The following is a 15,425-nucleotide window of genomic DNA, read 5'->3' on the forward strand; positions in this document are numbered from 1 at the left end:
GAGCAGGTTCGAATCCTGCGGGTGACCAATTTTTTATATCGACTCCATTGCTACGTTTTTTGATGTGTAGGGGCACCGGATCTGGTGAATATGATGGATCTCAAAAGAAGATACATACATACTTCATGATGAAGCCTCCTCGGGATAAACCCAATAACTGCAAAGCTTTCCGTAGTAAATCTTGATTCTGCCATAACGAGAGCAAATTTTGAGACACCCAACTAATGGACGGCTGTAGCTGTCACTAATTCCAGGCGTTATATCTCTGAACTTGATGCATTTTTTTTATAGACTCGGGTTGAAATTTGTTACCCCTGAGACGATACCCGGTGATCCATTTCATGATATTCTAGAATTTAGTCCAGGATATCCCATTTCTAATCAAAAATTTACTCTCAGAAGAAAATCAAATTAATGCTAAAACAGTCCAAGTATTGTCCATCCAACCCTATCTTACTTACAGTAACAAGCTCAGCCCACACCCACCAATCACATGACCCCATAATCCCGCGGCCATCGGAACACCACCGAAACCGCAAAAGCCTCCAATTCAACACCACCTACTCTCCCTTGCCCTCCAACCTCAATCTCACCCCGCCACCCTCCACCAACCTGGGAGGAATCGCAACACCCAATCCCTCCCTCCCGTGTCCAACGCACCAAAAAACCTCCACCGCCAAGATGGTCGACATCGTCCCCCTCTCCTCCTACCCCTCCTACATCGACCTCCTCCCCTCCATCCAAACTTGCAACATCACCAACCTCCCCGAAAACTACTTCCTGAAATACTACCTCTACCACGCCCTGACATGGCCGCAACTGAGCTTTGTCGCCGTCGTCCGGCCCAAGAATGGGTACAAGAGCGGTGGCTCCGGGCCCGGTATGGCGGGCGATATCTCTGGCCAGTATCCTAAGGTTGTCGGGTATGTGTTGGCGAAGATGGAGGAGGAACCGTCGGATGGGTTGCAGCATGGGCATATTACTAGTTTGTCGGTTATGCGGACGCATCGGAGGTTGGGAATTGCGGAGAGGTTGATGCGGATGAGTCGTGAGTTTTTTTCCGGATCCTTTTTTTTGTCTGGGGTTGCGGGGCTTGCGATTGCTATTGCGAGCTTGATCGTGCATATCTCAGATCATCTTCGAGTGGTATTTGATTTTGATTTACTAACATTCATCACAGAGCGCGCAATGGCCGAATCCCACCGCGCCAACTACGTCTCCCTGCACGTGCGCGTCTCCAACACCGCCGCCCTCCGTCTATACCGCGACACGCTGGGCTTCGAGGTCGAAAAGGTCGAGAGCAAGTACTACGCCGACGGCGAGGATGCCTACGCCATGAAATTGGACCTGCAGAAGCAGTGGCTGGACTGGAAGGCTATCGAAAAGCGGGACCGGGAGAATGACAAGGCCAAGGATGACGAGAACGCTGATGAGGGTGATGAGGTTGGTGAGTTGGGCAAGAAGGAGGATGTCAAGGAGGGGGAGAAGTTGGTTAAGGTTAAGGTTGGTCGTGGGTTGGGTGTTGGTGATTTGGTTGAGAGGAATGAGAGTCAGCAGTCATAGGCTTGGAGTGTGGGAATCTATTGTGGATGATGGGGAGCTTGTGTGGAGTTAGGATGGTGCTGGTATACAATGTCCGCGACACTGAACCTCACTGAACCTTGAAATTACAAAAATGGAAGTACATGATGCTGAATGTGCAATATGAAGATTATACCAATCTGCCTGCCATGGACTCGTAACATCATTCACCCCAATTCATCCAACGAGATACCTACCCTCGTAAAAACGTAATATGCGCCGAATGCTTCAATATATACATACAAAAGATAGAAAGTATTAATTCCCAGGCCAAAAAGCTCTACCTCAACCACTAGGATCCTTCTTCGAATCCTTCCCATCTTTCGAATCCGAAGGCTTGTGCTGCTTCTTCGCACTCCGCGGCTTCAGCATCTCTTTAAACCGATCTTGCGGCCTAGCCTTCCTGCCAGGAAGCTCGGCTGAAAATTCGTTCACACTAATTTGCGACTGTGGCTGCGATGCAGACGATGATGAATTCACAGTACCCTGCGCACTGACATCCGAGCTTAGATTGGGCCGAGAAGGTAGATTTCGTTGCGACATCTGCGAGGAAACAGGTTCCGTCTGCGAGCGGACTGGGAGTGGGTTGGGTGTATCGGCAAGCGCCAAATTTCCCATACGGTTGTCTAGCAAGGTGTTATCTTTCGCATTGTTCTCTGCGCTAGCCAGGGCCTGGCGCCGATGATTCCATTTCGCACGCCTCCTATCACGCTGTTCATCACGCGCGCGACGCACGATGTCGCGGAATGCTTTCTTGGTAGCGCGCATCTCTTCCTTCATGGCGCGGCGCTCTGTCGATTGACGTTCTTGTTGCTCGGGGGATTCCCAGCGACCCCAGTCAGTGCTGTCTGTGGCGTTCGGTTGCTGTCGGCACAAAACACTGCGCCAGTTCTGCCGGCCAGATGCCCTGGCCTCACGGCGGGATTCTTGCAGGATGTCTAGCTGTCGTCGGAGGTCGACTGCTGCTTCGTATAATGTGCGGTCGTGCCTATCGTGTAGATCTTGTAATTGCGTACGAACGGTTGCTAGATCTGAGGGGCCGAGGTCGGAAGTTGTTGAGATGGAGTCGATGGAGCTGAGTGAGGATTCGGAAGAGATGGAACTGATGGAGTCACGACGGGAGCGACCAACGATAGGATCTTTGTTATCGGCCTTGGTTTCACTGCTGGACTGGTCGCGGGTCTGATTTGAGTTTGTGCCAAAAGTGGTTTGGCTTGGTGTTTGGGCTGGAGATTGATTTCCTTGGGGCTGGGCCGGAGGGCTTGGATTGTTTGGAGGTGTTGTGTTTTGCGTAGGGCTTGTGGCGTGGCCCGGGTTCTGTGGAGGCTGCTGGTAAGTGTACGGGGCCGACGGTTGTACACCTTGCTTGCGTCCATGAAGCCGTGCCTGCTCCTCAAGCCAGCGTCCATGCGCCAATGCTTGTTCCTCGACCTGTCGGCCATAGTGCATGGCCTGTGTACTTATTTGGTCCCCATAATGCTGAGCCTGCTCGGCGAAACGTTCACCGTACTTTTGCGCCTGTGATGTGAGTGAAGAGATCCACCCCAATGGACCACCCGTCTTTTGTGTTCCAGAATTACCATATTGCGGCTGAGTATAAGCCCACTGGTTCCATTGCCATGGCGGAACACCTGGAGGTGGCGGCGGTGGAGGGGGATAGTATTGAGGAGGCTGATGATTAGGAGGTGGACCATGTGCTGGGAATGGAGGCATCACTCCAAATGGCCCATAGTGACCCGGCATCGGGGGGTAAGGGTAGTGTTGGTTTGGAGGGACAGGCCAGGCAGTCGGCGATGGTGTGTGCTGCCCTGGCACAGGTGACGGCGCATTCGGATTCGCCGCATGTTGGCCTTCCAGAACCCCAGCAGCGCTAGGACTCTGTGTAGCCCTAGTTGCAGCTGGGTAGCACCGAGGACAAAGAGCAGATGAGGGCGCTGCATCAGATTCGCCGACATAGACAAAGTCAATGCGAGCGGCGCGTGGTTCAAAAAAGCATTGATTCCATTCCTCTACCACGGCTGCAATCCGGGCTTGTCGCTGCTCATCTGTCTCTTGCGGTCGGTCCTTGCGATCTCGCTGAATCTCAGCGCGCAGCTGTCGAGGAAGATGCTGCGAGGCAGCCGCCAAACCTAATTGTGGAGGAAACAGATATCGCAGGAAGGTGTCCCAGTCCTGCTGGGCAACATCGTCCACGCCCGAGGTCCAGCATCGAGGCCGTCGAGGAAAATCTTTTGCTGAGCTGCGGGGGTATATCGTCATATGATGGTGGAGGAGATCCCGAGTCTCGTCCAAAGCCGTTGGCGGCCGTTCCTCGAAATAAGTCACGGCGGAAGTAAAGTGGGTAGGCACAACAGCTGGCCTGGATGGTGCTACAGATTGACTAGCGCTGGAGCTGCCAGCACCTGGCGAAGATGAAACATTCCCACGCAAAGGTGCCGAGGGGTTGCCACTGCGACTATTCGCAGGCGCCAGCAACGGGTCAACGGCCGAGTAAGGCGGTGGAGCCTCCTCTTGGTCCATTGCGCGAGAGGCGCGAGGGGGCCCTCTCTTTAGATTGTCGATCAAGCAGAGACACCAAGGTTAGATTAGAAGCAAGTGAGGAAGCCGGGAATCTTGAAACATCCGACAATCACAGCGGATCTTCCATAGTCGAGTGAGATGGGCGAGACTCAAACGGTAGTAAGACGATAAGATAACGTGGAGGGGGGAATTGGAGTCGAAGGCAGCAGAATTTCCACCCTTGGCGGTGTCCGAAATCAAATAAAACACCATAAGAAGGGATCTTCAGCAATTAGCGAGAGATTTTGAAGGGTATTTAATCTCATGTAAATATCTCTTATCCAATGCAGATTTAAACGAAATTTGAACATGATTGCATCAGTTCACATGGTTATTGGAGTCTTGATTGTCGATATCTGTAAAGTCACATGATCTATTCCATGTGGATATAAGCATAATTTGACCGGCAGAATTACCCCAGAAGTTTGATGTCACAACAAAACTTCAAGCTCGTTCCACTTGTCCCGAGTAGACTGATAGCCCGAGGATAATATCAGAGCTATTTAGAAATATCCTCTGAAAGATATCAAGCCGAATTGCCTGTCAAATTTCCGCTGTTGCTCAGGTGGCACCTGATTGGCCAATCGTTGATTTGCTGGAAGGAGATCTCCAGACCGCCCTTCTAGAACCCATCAACCAATCAATCCACGCAACCCTGTTTTGACATCCTCATACTCCATAACCACCCACCCTCTGTTAGTCCGATCCCTACTAAACACAGTGCTCAAAGAAGAAAATTGATGATTTATTAATTGAGCAGACTAGTTCAGTCTGACTTGCAAAACATAATGAGCGTATATGTGCGTCAATCGCACCCGAATATCTGATACTAAATACACGGTGACAAAACCAACAGGAAATCCAAAACATTCTTCCAAGACAAGGTCGATCGATTGCCAAGGGCATTTCCACCAAGCAGCGGCCTGTTTCATTTGAAGATAATTTATTATCAAGCCAACAGCTGCATATCCACGTCGAGATCGCGAATTTTACGCAGATGCATTAGCGGAGGCATTCGCGGAAGCATCCGCAGAGGCCGAGCCCGAAGCGTTGGCATTCGCAGAGGCGTTGGCACTCGCATTAGCACTTGCATTGGCAGAAGCGGAAGCTTCAGCCTGAGCAGATGCCTCAGCCTGTGCAGATGCCGAACCACTGATTGAGCCCGTCACGCCAGGGAAAGAAATGCTGATGCTGGTGCTCCATGTCTCCGGGGCAGTGCCCGTACCAGTGCCGGCTCCAGCGCCTACACTACCAGAGACGCTTGAGCCAGTTTGACCAGATCCGGAACCGCTAACACCAGTGGAGCCAGAGCCAGAAATGCCAGAGCCAGCAGAGCCCGAGGTGGAATCACCGGAGCCCGTGGAGTCCGAGGTTGAGGAGGTGCTCGAAGAACTCGCGCCGAGAGAGCCAGTGTCAGATGTGCTACCCTCAGCACCACCTGTACCAGTTGCGCTCACTCCGGATTCACCAGAGCCTTCACCAGAGTTTTCGCCAGATGCCTCGCCAGATGCCCCTCCAGAAACACCACCTGAAGCAGTTCCCGAACCAGAGGCACCAAGAGAGCCACTACCCGAAGCACCTAGGCCACCGGAAGTAGTGCCGCTGGCTCCACCAGAAACACCACCGGATGCACCGCCGGACGAGCCACCAGAAATACCGCCTGAAGCAGTGCCTGATCCAGATGCACCAAGAGAACTACTGCCCGAAGCACCCAGGCCACCCGAAGTGGTGCCACTGGCTCCTCCGGAAACACCACCGGATGCGCCGCCTGAGGCGGTTCCTGATCCCGAAGCACCAAGAGAACCAGTACTCGAAGCACCACCGGTAGTAGTGCCGCTAGATCCTCCAGAAATGCCACCGGATGCGCCGCCAGAAGCACCGCCAGAAGCAGCTCCCGACCCCGAGGCACCAAGAGAGCCAGTACCCGAAGCGCCTAAACCACCTGATGCGCCACCAGAAATACCGCCGGAAGCGCTGCCTGATCCCGAGGCACCACCAGTTGCACTAGCACCAACTGAACCAGTCCCGGTAGCGCCCAGGCCTGACGATCCACTGCCGAAACCACCCCATCCAAGTCCACCAAGTCCGCTCAGACCACCGCTGAGTCCAGCACTCGCAGACCCAGATCCCGAGCCGGAAGCCGAAGCCTCGCCAGAGGCCTCGCCCGACGCCTCACCAGAAGAATCAGCCGAGCCACTTCCAGAGGCACTGCCTTCGCCGAAGATGGACGTAAGACCGCTGAGGCCACCGCTAAGGCCACCGCTCGCGGAAGATTCAGCGCTTCCAGAGCCGCTACCCTCACCATTGAGGAGTCCATCAAGGAACAGGCAGGGCTTGCGAGCCTCGAGGGTCTTGGTGACGGGCATCGCGAGGGCAGTGCCCGCGAGCATGAGAATGACGGTATTTTTCATGTTGATTGAAAGATAAAATTTGAGGGGAAGAGAGCGAGAGTCAACTCTGAGAGATCGAAAAGAATGAAAGAAGGTATGAGAAGAAAGAAATTGAAAGATTGTCAAGTTGAGCCAGTCAACTGAAGCGAAAGACGGTTGGTGATGATGATTACAATTGACCGTGGATAGATGACCATCTTTATAGTTCTCGAAGTGCCCGGTCTGAGAGATGATTCCGTGATGGCTCGGAAATCTAAGCCTGTACGTGATGTCGAAGAAACTGATTTTGTGTCGTGCTAATTTAGTGAAACGAATGTCCCCATGTCTCATGGCATCCTGTTTCAAGGAACCGTGGTTGACATATTTTCCCGTTCACTCCGATCATCCTGTACCCGAGGATTCAGAAGGTGACATGGTACTTGACGAAAAGGATCAATTTCATCCATCAGAGGTTGGATCTCTAGTATGTCATCATGAAGTTATGCAAACAAACATGAAGGTTGAGGTAAACATCGTTAGTAGCATACATATCCAAAGGTACATAAACATAAACCAGGCTTAGCACCCTTCTCCCATAAGCTAAAAAATGGGCCCACCAACCTATGTGCATATTCGTGGAACTAGTCGGTTTCGAGAGCCAGCACCCTGTATTCAACCGGGGAAGACTACGGCTCGCAGCTCAGCGGTCTCACACTCAAACCTGGGAAATCAATTTTGCCGCGATTTGCAGAACCGGTTCCCCTATTGTCTCTTCATTCCATGTTATTTTTAAATAACTCATGGCTCGGAATTCGTAGATAATGCTTCCATCCTAGGATTCAAAATAAGTTGAATCAAAAATTATACAGCGTTAGAGTAGATGTACTTTATACTATAGTCAGTAGTCTCAAAGTTTGAGTCTTCAACTTCCTATCTCTCACAAGATTTCTCCAAATGCCTTCTGAATCGTCTTCATATAGCCCAGAAAATATCTCTTGAATAGTGTACGGAAATAATTGAGAAGATCAGCCTCAGGATGGACCGAAAAATGAGGCGTTTCGGGTGTTTAGCCGAGTGGGTCCTGGGGGTTGTTCGCCCTAGTGCCTGAGCATCCCGAACACCGAACCGTTCATCACAAACTCAATTTATGCAGAAGATGCTTATTTTTAGGTGGTCATGGTGTTCGAGACATATTAAGGAGAAATGGGTTTATTGTAGATCTCTCGCTGATCAAGTGTTCATCCGGCATTAGTCTTATCCATCTCACGGCAGGTGCAAGAACATTAACGAGCATTATTGACTTACCGTGGATGATGCAGTCTATGGACACAGCCTTCATTGATCTTCAAGTTGGAGATAGAGCTTCAATGCATAGTTTTGGGGATCTGTATCCGGACATTATGGGCTACAGAAGTTGAAGTCACGTCTAACTAGAAAGATTTAGGAGTAGTATCTCACCCTATTAGGATTCCTTTGCAAGCACGGACAAACGACATAACCCAAACATCATGAGTATCCGTGAATTAGCGGGATGAGACAGGCTGCGACCAACATACTAGAGCATAGCAGAACATGCACGGTCGAGTAATGTTATCAAGAACTGGAGGTGAGAATTCCGGAATTCTCGCGATCGCTATACTTCGTTTCAGATTTAGGGTGTTTGTTGAGACAACTTCTAACGCCGCACGTTCCCTCCGCTTGTGGAACCACCCAAATTCTTCAAACCTCTCAAACAGGACGTTAATTATAGATCACCGAGTGGGCATATACTATAGACCTGTAAGGAAGGAGACAGTTGAGACTAAGCTGTATAGCCCTCGAAAATTTCAGCGAGAAGTTCCGCTCATTTCTTGTCCTGATGTCTGTTTGTGTGGACTCTTTTTGGACCTTTCGCGCCACTCAGAGAAGACGCACTCCAATCTCCTGGGCGGCTCTGAGAAGAGATGCTATTCTCTTCCCTGAGTCAATACTTGGTTAATCCAAATCCAATGCATTTAGCAGTCTACACAAAATTGGAGGTGGTTTCAAAGCGGTTGAGCGAAGGCTTCGCGCGAAGTCCTGTTTGGTTCTACCTAACCAGGGCCTACGAATGGGCCGAGGACTTTACCCCCAGGCCCTGGCCACAGACCATCATTAGATAACCTCTACTCATAGGATTCCATTTTGCCTAAATTTAATGCCAAGGCACCCAATGTGCTGATCAAAGCAGATTTGTTATCCGTATTTTTGCCGTTCTAGTTGTGTCGTAATTGAGACTCAATTATCTAAAGCGAACGAAAATATGGTTATGGGATGGGCACATAATCCAACCCGAGGCCGTTCGTAATTAGTTAAGCATCAAAGATTTACGATTAGGTGACTAGTTAGTAAGTATGTTCTATCGGCATGATGTTTGGTAAGTCGCAGGAATCATTGAGTCTGAACTTGTAGGTAAACTATATGGGATGGGTGTGCCATGGCTGAGAGATGAGTATCCTCGCGTAGCCACACTAACCTTTTTGGTTTGGCCCGAGGATACGAATACCTCAGAAACAATATTATTCCTCCGCAAGGTGCATTTCACAACCATAATCAAGGCCTTTGGTAACAGCGTCTCTTTTTTCCGGGGCACCTTGTGGACTCATGATGAGAATATCATCCACATAAATGAGATAGGGCTGTCATCCCGGACGCACAGGCAGATGTCTCACGCTGCTACTCATAATTCAAACGCAGACATCTCTCGAAGCGTCCCTCTACCACGTCCGTGGTAATCTGTGTAGGCCATAAGGGCCCTCTTAATTGTTCAATACCTTAACCAGCCAATTTCAAGGTCAAGATTTGCGGCAAAGGGAGAGACAGCCTGGGAGGCTCGGACTCCAAAAGTAGCCGAACCCTTTTCCTTAGTTGAGGACAGTCGAGTCATGGAGCGGCAACTTACGGCTAGGACAGGGGTTATATGTACTGAGGGATTAATCCCCGGTTAGTTTAGCTATAAACTAGACGACGATGATAGGTTATTCCCATGCCTTTGCATGTAGCGGGGCATGATTAATCAAGTAAGCCAGAATAGATCAATACAATTGGCCACAAGATCTAAGCGTGGTGCACGGAGTGCATACCAAGACACAAAATAATGCGCTCGCTATTACAGTAGAAGAGGCTGTAGATGATTTCGCCCCCACGCTCAGCCTCCCCGGTCCCCCTCGGGTACCATCCTCCTCTAGGGTAGGCTCCCCGGAGTTCTACACATCCAGACTCCGGAATGTATTTTAGATTTCCTTCCGAACTCCTTTTCTCTGAGCACATGAACGACACCAGAGTCTAGACTTTGTATGTAAACTTAGATCTAAAATCCATTATACCCGGTGGAAGGATCGTCCGAACACTGAAAAGCTTTTGCACGGACCGTGCAGTTCCTGGGTTTCCAACTTTCCAGAGTCTTAGTCTGCCTCTAGGGTGGCGTGGGAAATTATGCTAGACGGTGATTGGCGCTTAGTGGTGGATAATTCGACATCGAACTCCACAAATTCACTGGAGGGTTGCTGAAAGGTAGGATCAAGATCATTAGAAGAGCCGTTAGCGCCAGTAATGACTCAAGTCCGAAATAATAATAGGCAGGCCACGGACAGGAGGCTGATCAAGCAGGGTAAAAGGGTCGCTTATTATTTATCCTATTACCCCTATTATCGTCCCTGTTCCTGTTCCTGTTCATCTTTTTCTACATCTAGAAAAATTACATACGAACGATCTTCACTGTTCACTCCTCCTGCTGCAGATCCGTGACGATCCGGAGAATTTCACGACGATCGGCAATCTGTACGACGGCAACGATGTGGGGAGCCTCAATCTTGTCCCTGGCTACCTTGGCTGCTCTGCCATGCGCCAATGCAATTACACTACACAAGCGGGATGATCCGGCTGTCTTTGCGCTCCCAGTTACCCGTAGTGAACGGTCCCAAGCTTTACAGAAACGGAGTTCTAAAGTTGCCAGCACGGATTTATACAATGAGGTATGAGAGAAAGACAAGCAGCCGCAAATGGCAAAACACATGATTAAAAAAGAGAGATAAACTAAACTTCTAATAGCAAAACCTGTACTATATGGTGAACATCACCATAGGCACCCCACCCCAAAATCTCTCCCTGAGTCTCGACATCGGCAGCAGTGACATCTGGGTCAATGTCCCCAGCTCCGATTATTGCTCCGCAAAGGACGATCCCTGCTCATCGACCGGCTTATTCAACAGCAAAGACTCGTCTACTTTCAAGCAATTAGATTATAAGATGAACGCGACCTATGTCAGTGCCTTTTTGGCTGCGGGTCACTATGCGACCGATACGTTGGTTATTGGGGGTGTTAAGGTGAAGGATATGGAGTTTGCGGTTGCTGAGGAGAGTCAGAATCCTCGTACGTTCAATCGGGGTTTTTAATTGATTTGCTGTGAGAATGTGGCATCTGTTTTAGCGTGCTAACCATGAACCGCGTACAGACGGTATCCTCGGAATCGGCTACGCAATTAACACCGACGCCGCAACCAGCCAAGGCCACAACTACGCCAACCTCCCCGAAGCACTCGTCAACAGCGGCGCCATCAAATCCCCCGCCTACAGCCTCTGGCTAAACAAATTCGACGGCACCGGAAACCTCCTCTTCGGCGGCGTAAACAAAGCAAGATACCAGGGCGAACTGCAGACCGTCCCCGTCTTACCTCTCTATGGCAAATACTATTCCCTCGCCATCGCGCTCACAGATATATCCGTGAAAACATCCAGCGGAACCAAGGATTTCGCAACCGGGCTTCCCATCGCCGTAACACTCGATAACGGAAGTGCCTTCATCGCGCTCCCGCAAGAAATAATCGATCCGATTTTGAAAGAAGTCGGCGCTGGATATTCCAAGAGTGATGATGTCGCTTATATCGACTGTACAAAGCCCACGCCCGATTATAACGTGACATTCTCCTTCTCCGGCGCTAAGGTCAATGTCCCGCTCAGCGAACTCGTGCTCGATGGCTACGCTCAACCCGGTTTTCCCAAGGGAAATTGTATCTTGGGTCTGACATATAGTCAACCGGGCGTGAACCTGATGGGTGATTCGTTCATGCGTAGCGCATATATCGTGTACGATCTGGCCAATAATGAGATTTCGCTCGCGAATACTAACTACGATGGGGGCGATGATGATATTCTTGAGATTGGGACGGGATCTGATGCGGTTCCTGGTGCGACCCTGATGCGTGATCCTGTTACTTCGGCGACGGGGAATGGGGCTGTTGCTACTGGGGGTGCGGCTGCGGCGCCGGGGACTACGATTTATGTTACTGGGACGGGGACTGCCACTGGGACTGCCACTGGGACGGCGACTGGGACGGCGAAGGGTGGTGCCGCCGCTACTAGTACCTCGAAGGGATGGGCTGCGGTGCAGACTAGCAATCCTGGCCATCTGTTGCCTGGGCTCTTGGGTGCGGGTTTGCTTCTGGCATTGTAGGTTAAGGGACTGCCAATGTTACCGGTCATCAGTATCCTAGAGAAATGATTTGATTACATTTGTATCTCAATTGCTCGATTTAGAGTTAATGGACATAATTTTTACCCAATTTCCGGATCTACTGTAACGGGTAGATAATCCACCCCGGCAGACTCGTCCATGTAGGGCGATTCAAAGGACCTTTAGAAAGATATACAAGTCGACGCCACCATGCAAGAGCGCAGGGGTTCTACATTACAACCTCGAAACGGACCAAGACCCGGTTCACAAGAGGAAAGTGGCATAGCCAGTAAATTACTACCTGCACAGCCAACCAAAAAAACCCAACCAAGTAACTGCCAAACAGAATGCGAGAACATGGTGAAAAGAAGAGGGGTATTAGTGTAAAAGGCCGAGCGCAAGGGAAAGAAAGAAACAAGCGCCCGAAACACACGCACAAGGGCAGAGTTGATCTTGGACCAAGATACATGGCACGGACACCAGAGGGGGGAGAGGGGGAGAGAAAATTCAAGCCCAAGTGAGCAATCTCAAACCGAGAGAATCATCAAGTAAAGAGATGATCCAAAGGCCGGAAGCACGGACAGAAGCACGGACAGAAGCACGGACAGAAGCGCGGTGATAGCAAGTGTAAGAACGGAGTGTGGGTAGGTGAAAACAAGTTCAGATTCAATCATAGGAGACAAGCAGAACAAAAATCCAAAAAGAAAGACAGGGTATCGATGGAATATGAGAAAAGTAAATCATAAAACAAAGCGGAATATATCCGAGCCGAGATCAGTGCAAAAAGTCCAGGTAAAAGACAAAGATCGGATCGAGTCATCGAAGAACGGGGACAGGAAATGGATGACATCCAAGTCCGTCAGGTCCAGCCACGGCATCGATTCGCAGAGCACGGCAGAGGGAATAAAACACAGCAAATGACGATTCAAATGACAACAATGCAAAAACTATAACAATAAATCCCTATGAAAAAAGAGGCGACATCCCTCTCACTCCCGATACGCCGAGTAATCGGTTCCTCCAGACGCCGAGTATGCAAATCGAAGTCATTCCATAATGCAGGCCAGGAATCCAACCGGCCACAACACAGCACAGCATAGCACAATAGAACCAGACAAAACGTCTAGTCTAGCTCATTTCCATGCCATACTCATCCTCCTCCTTGAAGCTCATAGCCGCATGGCCGGCGCTATTCCAGTACTGGGGTTGACCCGCACCATTAGCGCTGCTCGCTCCGCTATGGAACGAGGGGCTCATGCCGGGTGGTGTCAAGCCATCACTGCCACCCTGGACGGGGTCGCCAGCCAAGTTGGTGTGCTTGGGAACGCGGAGACCACTGCCCGGCCCGCGGGTGTAGCTGAAGGAGGTGGGGTCGTTCTTCTCGAGGGCGTCAAGGATCTCGCTGCGCATGCGCTTCTCTTCCTCTGTAGGCTCGAATGGCCATGTTCCACCTAGGCTGCTGATCATCTCGGCGAGCTCCGCTTCTTGTTGGTACTTGACGTGCAGGGCCCACATCAAATCGCGCATCCAGCTGACTGCACCGTTGAGAATATCACCCTTGTTCGGGCCCTTCTCTTTCTCTTCGATGGGCAGGCCCAACGTAATGTTGCCGGGTGTGGCGCGGCGGCCATTGCCACCAGCCAGAAGAGAGGTTGCGGCATTGCTGCCGGCGCCGGCCATGGAGAGAGCGGTGTTGTTGACGAGTTGCTTGCGGACCTTGTCATCTTCAAGTCGGTGTTGTGGTACGAGATGGGAGAGGTCCTGGATACGCTCATTGATGTTGTCGCGACGACGGCGCTCGACTAGGTTGTGTGACGCACGGCGTCGTCGGCGCTTGGCCTCTTGAGACTCGAGATCCTGGGCGCTACCAGGAAGGTGATTGTCAACCTTGGCAGGCAATGACGCATGCTTGCCCGACTTGAGAATCTCCGAAATGCCAAGCTGCTGTGCGTGATGGTTTGGTGATCCAATCGGAGACTCGACATATGAGTGTGCACTGCCGGGGGTTCCGTCCCATTGATTGGAGAGTGTCTTCTGGTGGCGGTGCTGAATCCCGGATGTTCGGATCGGCTGGCCGGGGAAGCTGCCGGATTCCGGGGTACCCAGAGTCAAGGAACCCAAGGCGGGTGTCTTCGGGGTCATCGGGCTTCGTGTGTCAGATGAAGTACGATCCATGTTGGCCAAGCTCGGGCGAGATTTGGCATTCAAGTAGTTCTGATCAAAGGAGCTCGCATTCTGCAAGTGATGGTTATGGTTCTGCTGGTTCATGCGGAACTGCTCGTAGTTGAAACTGCTGTTGACGAAAGGGCTAGCCATCGGGGCGTTGTCCGGGGTATTCGAGTACATCTGTGACATTTGGCTTTGGTGACTCATGGCGATGCCTCCGGACTGATCCTGGAGATAGTTGATGTTGTTGTCACGCTGGACTCCGTTCTGGCCGCTGATCTCGAGATCCAGTAGTTCATCGGTGTCGATTCCGGAGTTACCGAAGTTGAAGCTGGAGGACATGTTCTGCTGCGAGCCGTAAGAGAAAGGCATGAAACCGCTCTGCTGCATCGTCAAGTCGGATGGGTCAACCCCCTCATTGGGGTTCCCGAAGTGATTACCCATGTAACCGGAGTGAGACATCATGAAAGGGTTGCTGTGATCGTCAGATTCGTGCTTGATGAAGAGACTTGCTCCTGCCATTGTGCAGACTAGACCTTAACCCAGTAGATAGTGTGGGGAACGAACGTGGAATTGGCGAGGAAGGGTGACGAGGTCGTCTTGCTGAATTATTACTGACCCTCTCTCTGATGTAGTGATGGGCCCAGTCAGGCAGCCGTCAATGCGGGATTAATAAAGCAAGTATGGATGGTATCGGAGATAAGATGATATCTGCGAGGGTGAAAAGAAATGTTAGCTCGACATGCGATTGAAAGGAGAGGTAGGTGGCAGCGAGGATCGGGTCGGCAAATAAGATGCGCTGGCTCGCTTCATCCAGCCAGACGCAACGAGGCAACCGAGGTGGCCCGCCACGAGGGTTTGAGGGGATGAGATCAGCGGAAAGAATGCGGGAATATTCATACCTTCCGAGTCAAGAGCGGAGGAGAAGCGACAAGATGTCTATGGTTGATATGCGCTCGCGTTGACAGGAGGGGAAAAGTTCGAGGCCAAGGGTCGGTGGGATGAGTCGACAGTCTCGGGGAGAATTATCGGGGGGGGGGGGAATGCGGATTCGCAACCACGCTGAGGCGATCGCGCAGAAGATAAATGGAAGAATAAGATAGTGCAGTCTAGAAATAGAGAAGACACCAATTGTAAGCAACCAAAGGCCCAGGGCAGATGGGTAGGAGATGCGGAAACGTGGCGAGTCAGAAAAGAAAGGGAGAGGGGGAAAAAGGGCGGGTGCAGATAAGCGCGGGCCCTCAAGGGAACAGCGCAGGAGAGAATCAAGCCTCGAGTCG

At 51.0% G+C, this 15,425-nt stretch overlaps 5 protein-coding genes across 5 annotated transcripts; 3 read left to right on the plus strand and 2 right to left on the minus strand.

Annotated features, from left to right (window-relative positions):
* Window positions 1-414: 414 nt before the first annotated feature.
* Window positions 415-1,563, plus strand: N7473_011765 (peptide alpha-N-acetyltransferase complex A subunit ARD1; the record flags this gene model as incomplete). Its single annotated transcript, XM_057157704.1, has 2 exons — window positions 415-1,048; window positions 1,181-1,563. 2 exons carry the CDS (start codon window positions 415-417, stop codon window positions 1,561-1,563), a joined length of 1,017 nt encoding a protein of 338 aa, XP_057003554.1.
* Window positions 1,564-1,866: 303 nt separating this feature from the next.
* Window positions 1,867-4,101, minus strand: N7473_011766 (uncharacterized protein; the record flags this gene model as incomplete). The annotated part of the gene is made up of 1 exon (XM_057157705.1): window positions 1,867-4,101. The coding sequence occupies one exon, from the start codon at window positions 4,099-4,101 to the stop codon at window positions 1,867-1,869; it is 2,235 nt and encodes a 744-aa protein (XP_057003555.1).
* Window positions 4,102-5,457: 1,356 nt separating this feature from the next.
* Window positions 5,458-6,560, plus strand: N7473_011767 (uncharacterized protein; the record flags this gene model as incomplete). Its single annotated transcript, XM_057157706.1, has 2 exons — window positions 5,458-6,369; window positions 6,450-6,560. 2 exons carry the CDS (start codon window positions 5,458-5,460, stop codon window positions 6,558-6,560), a joined length of 1,023 nt encoding a protein of 340 aa, XP_057003556.1.
* Window positions 6,561-10,321: 3,761 nt separating this feature from the next.
* N7473_011768 (pepsin-like aspartic protease) lies at window positions 10,322-11,979 on the plus strand (the record flags this gene model as incomplete). The annotated part of the gene is made up of 3 exons (XM_057157707.1): window positions 10,322-10,501; window positions 10,578-10,899; window positions 10,982-11,979. 3 exons carry the CDS (start codon window positions 10,322-10,324, stop codon window positions 11,977-11,979), a joined length of 1,500 nt encoding a protein of 499 aa, XP_057003557.1.
* Window positions 11,980-13,107: 1,128 nt separating this feature from the next.
* Window positions 13,108-14,667, minus strand: N7473_011769 (basic helix-loop-helix domain-containing protein; the record flags this gene model as incomplete). The annotated part of the gene is made up of 1 exon (XM_057157708.1): window positions 13,108-14,667. The coding sequence occupies one exon, from the start codon at window positions 14,665-14,667 to the stop codon at window positions 13,108-13,110; it is 1,560 nt and encodes a 519-aa protein (XP_057003558.1).
* Between the last annotated feature and the right edge of the window lie 758 nt (window positions 14,668-15,425).

This window comes from Penicillium subrubescens (assembly GCF_028828155.1).
Source record: "Penicillium subrubescens strain IBT 31985 chromosome Unknown utg000010l_segment0_segment0, whole genome shotgun sequence".
In the NCBI taxonomy this organism is placed as follows: Eukaryota; Fungi; Ascomycota; class Eurotiomycetes; order Eurotiales; family Aspergillaceae; genus Penicillium; species Penicillium subrubescens.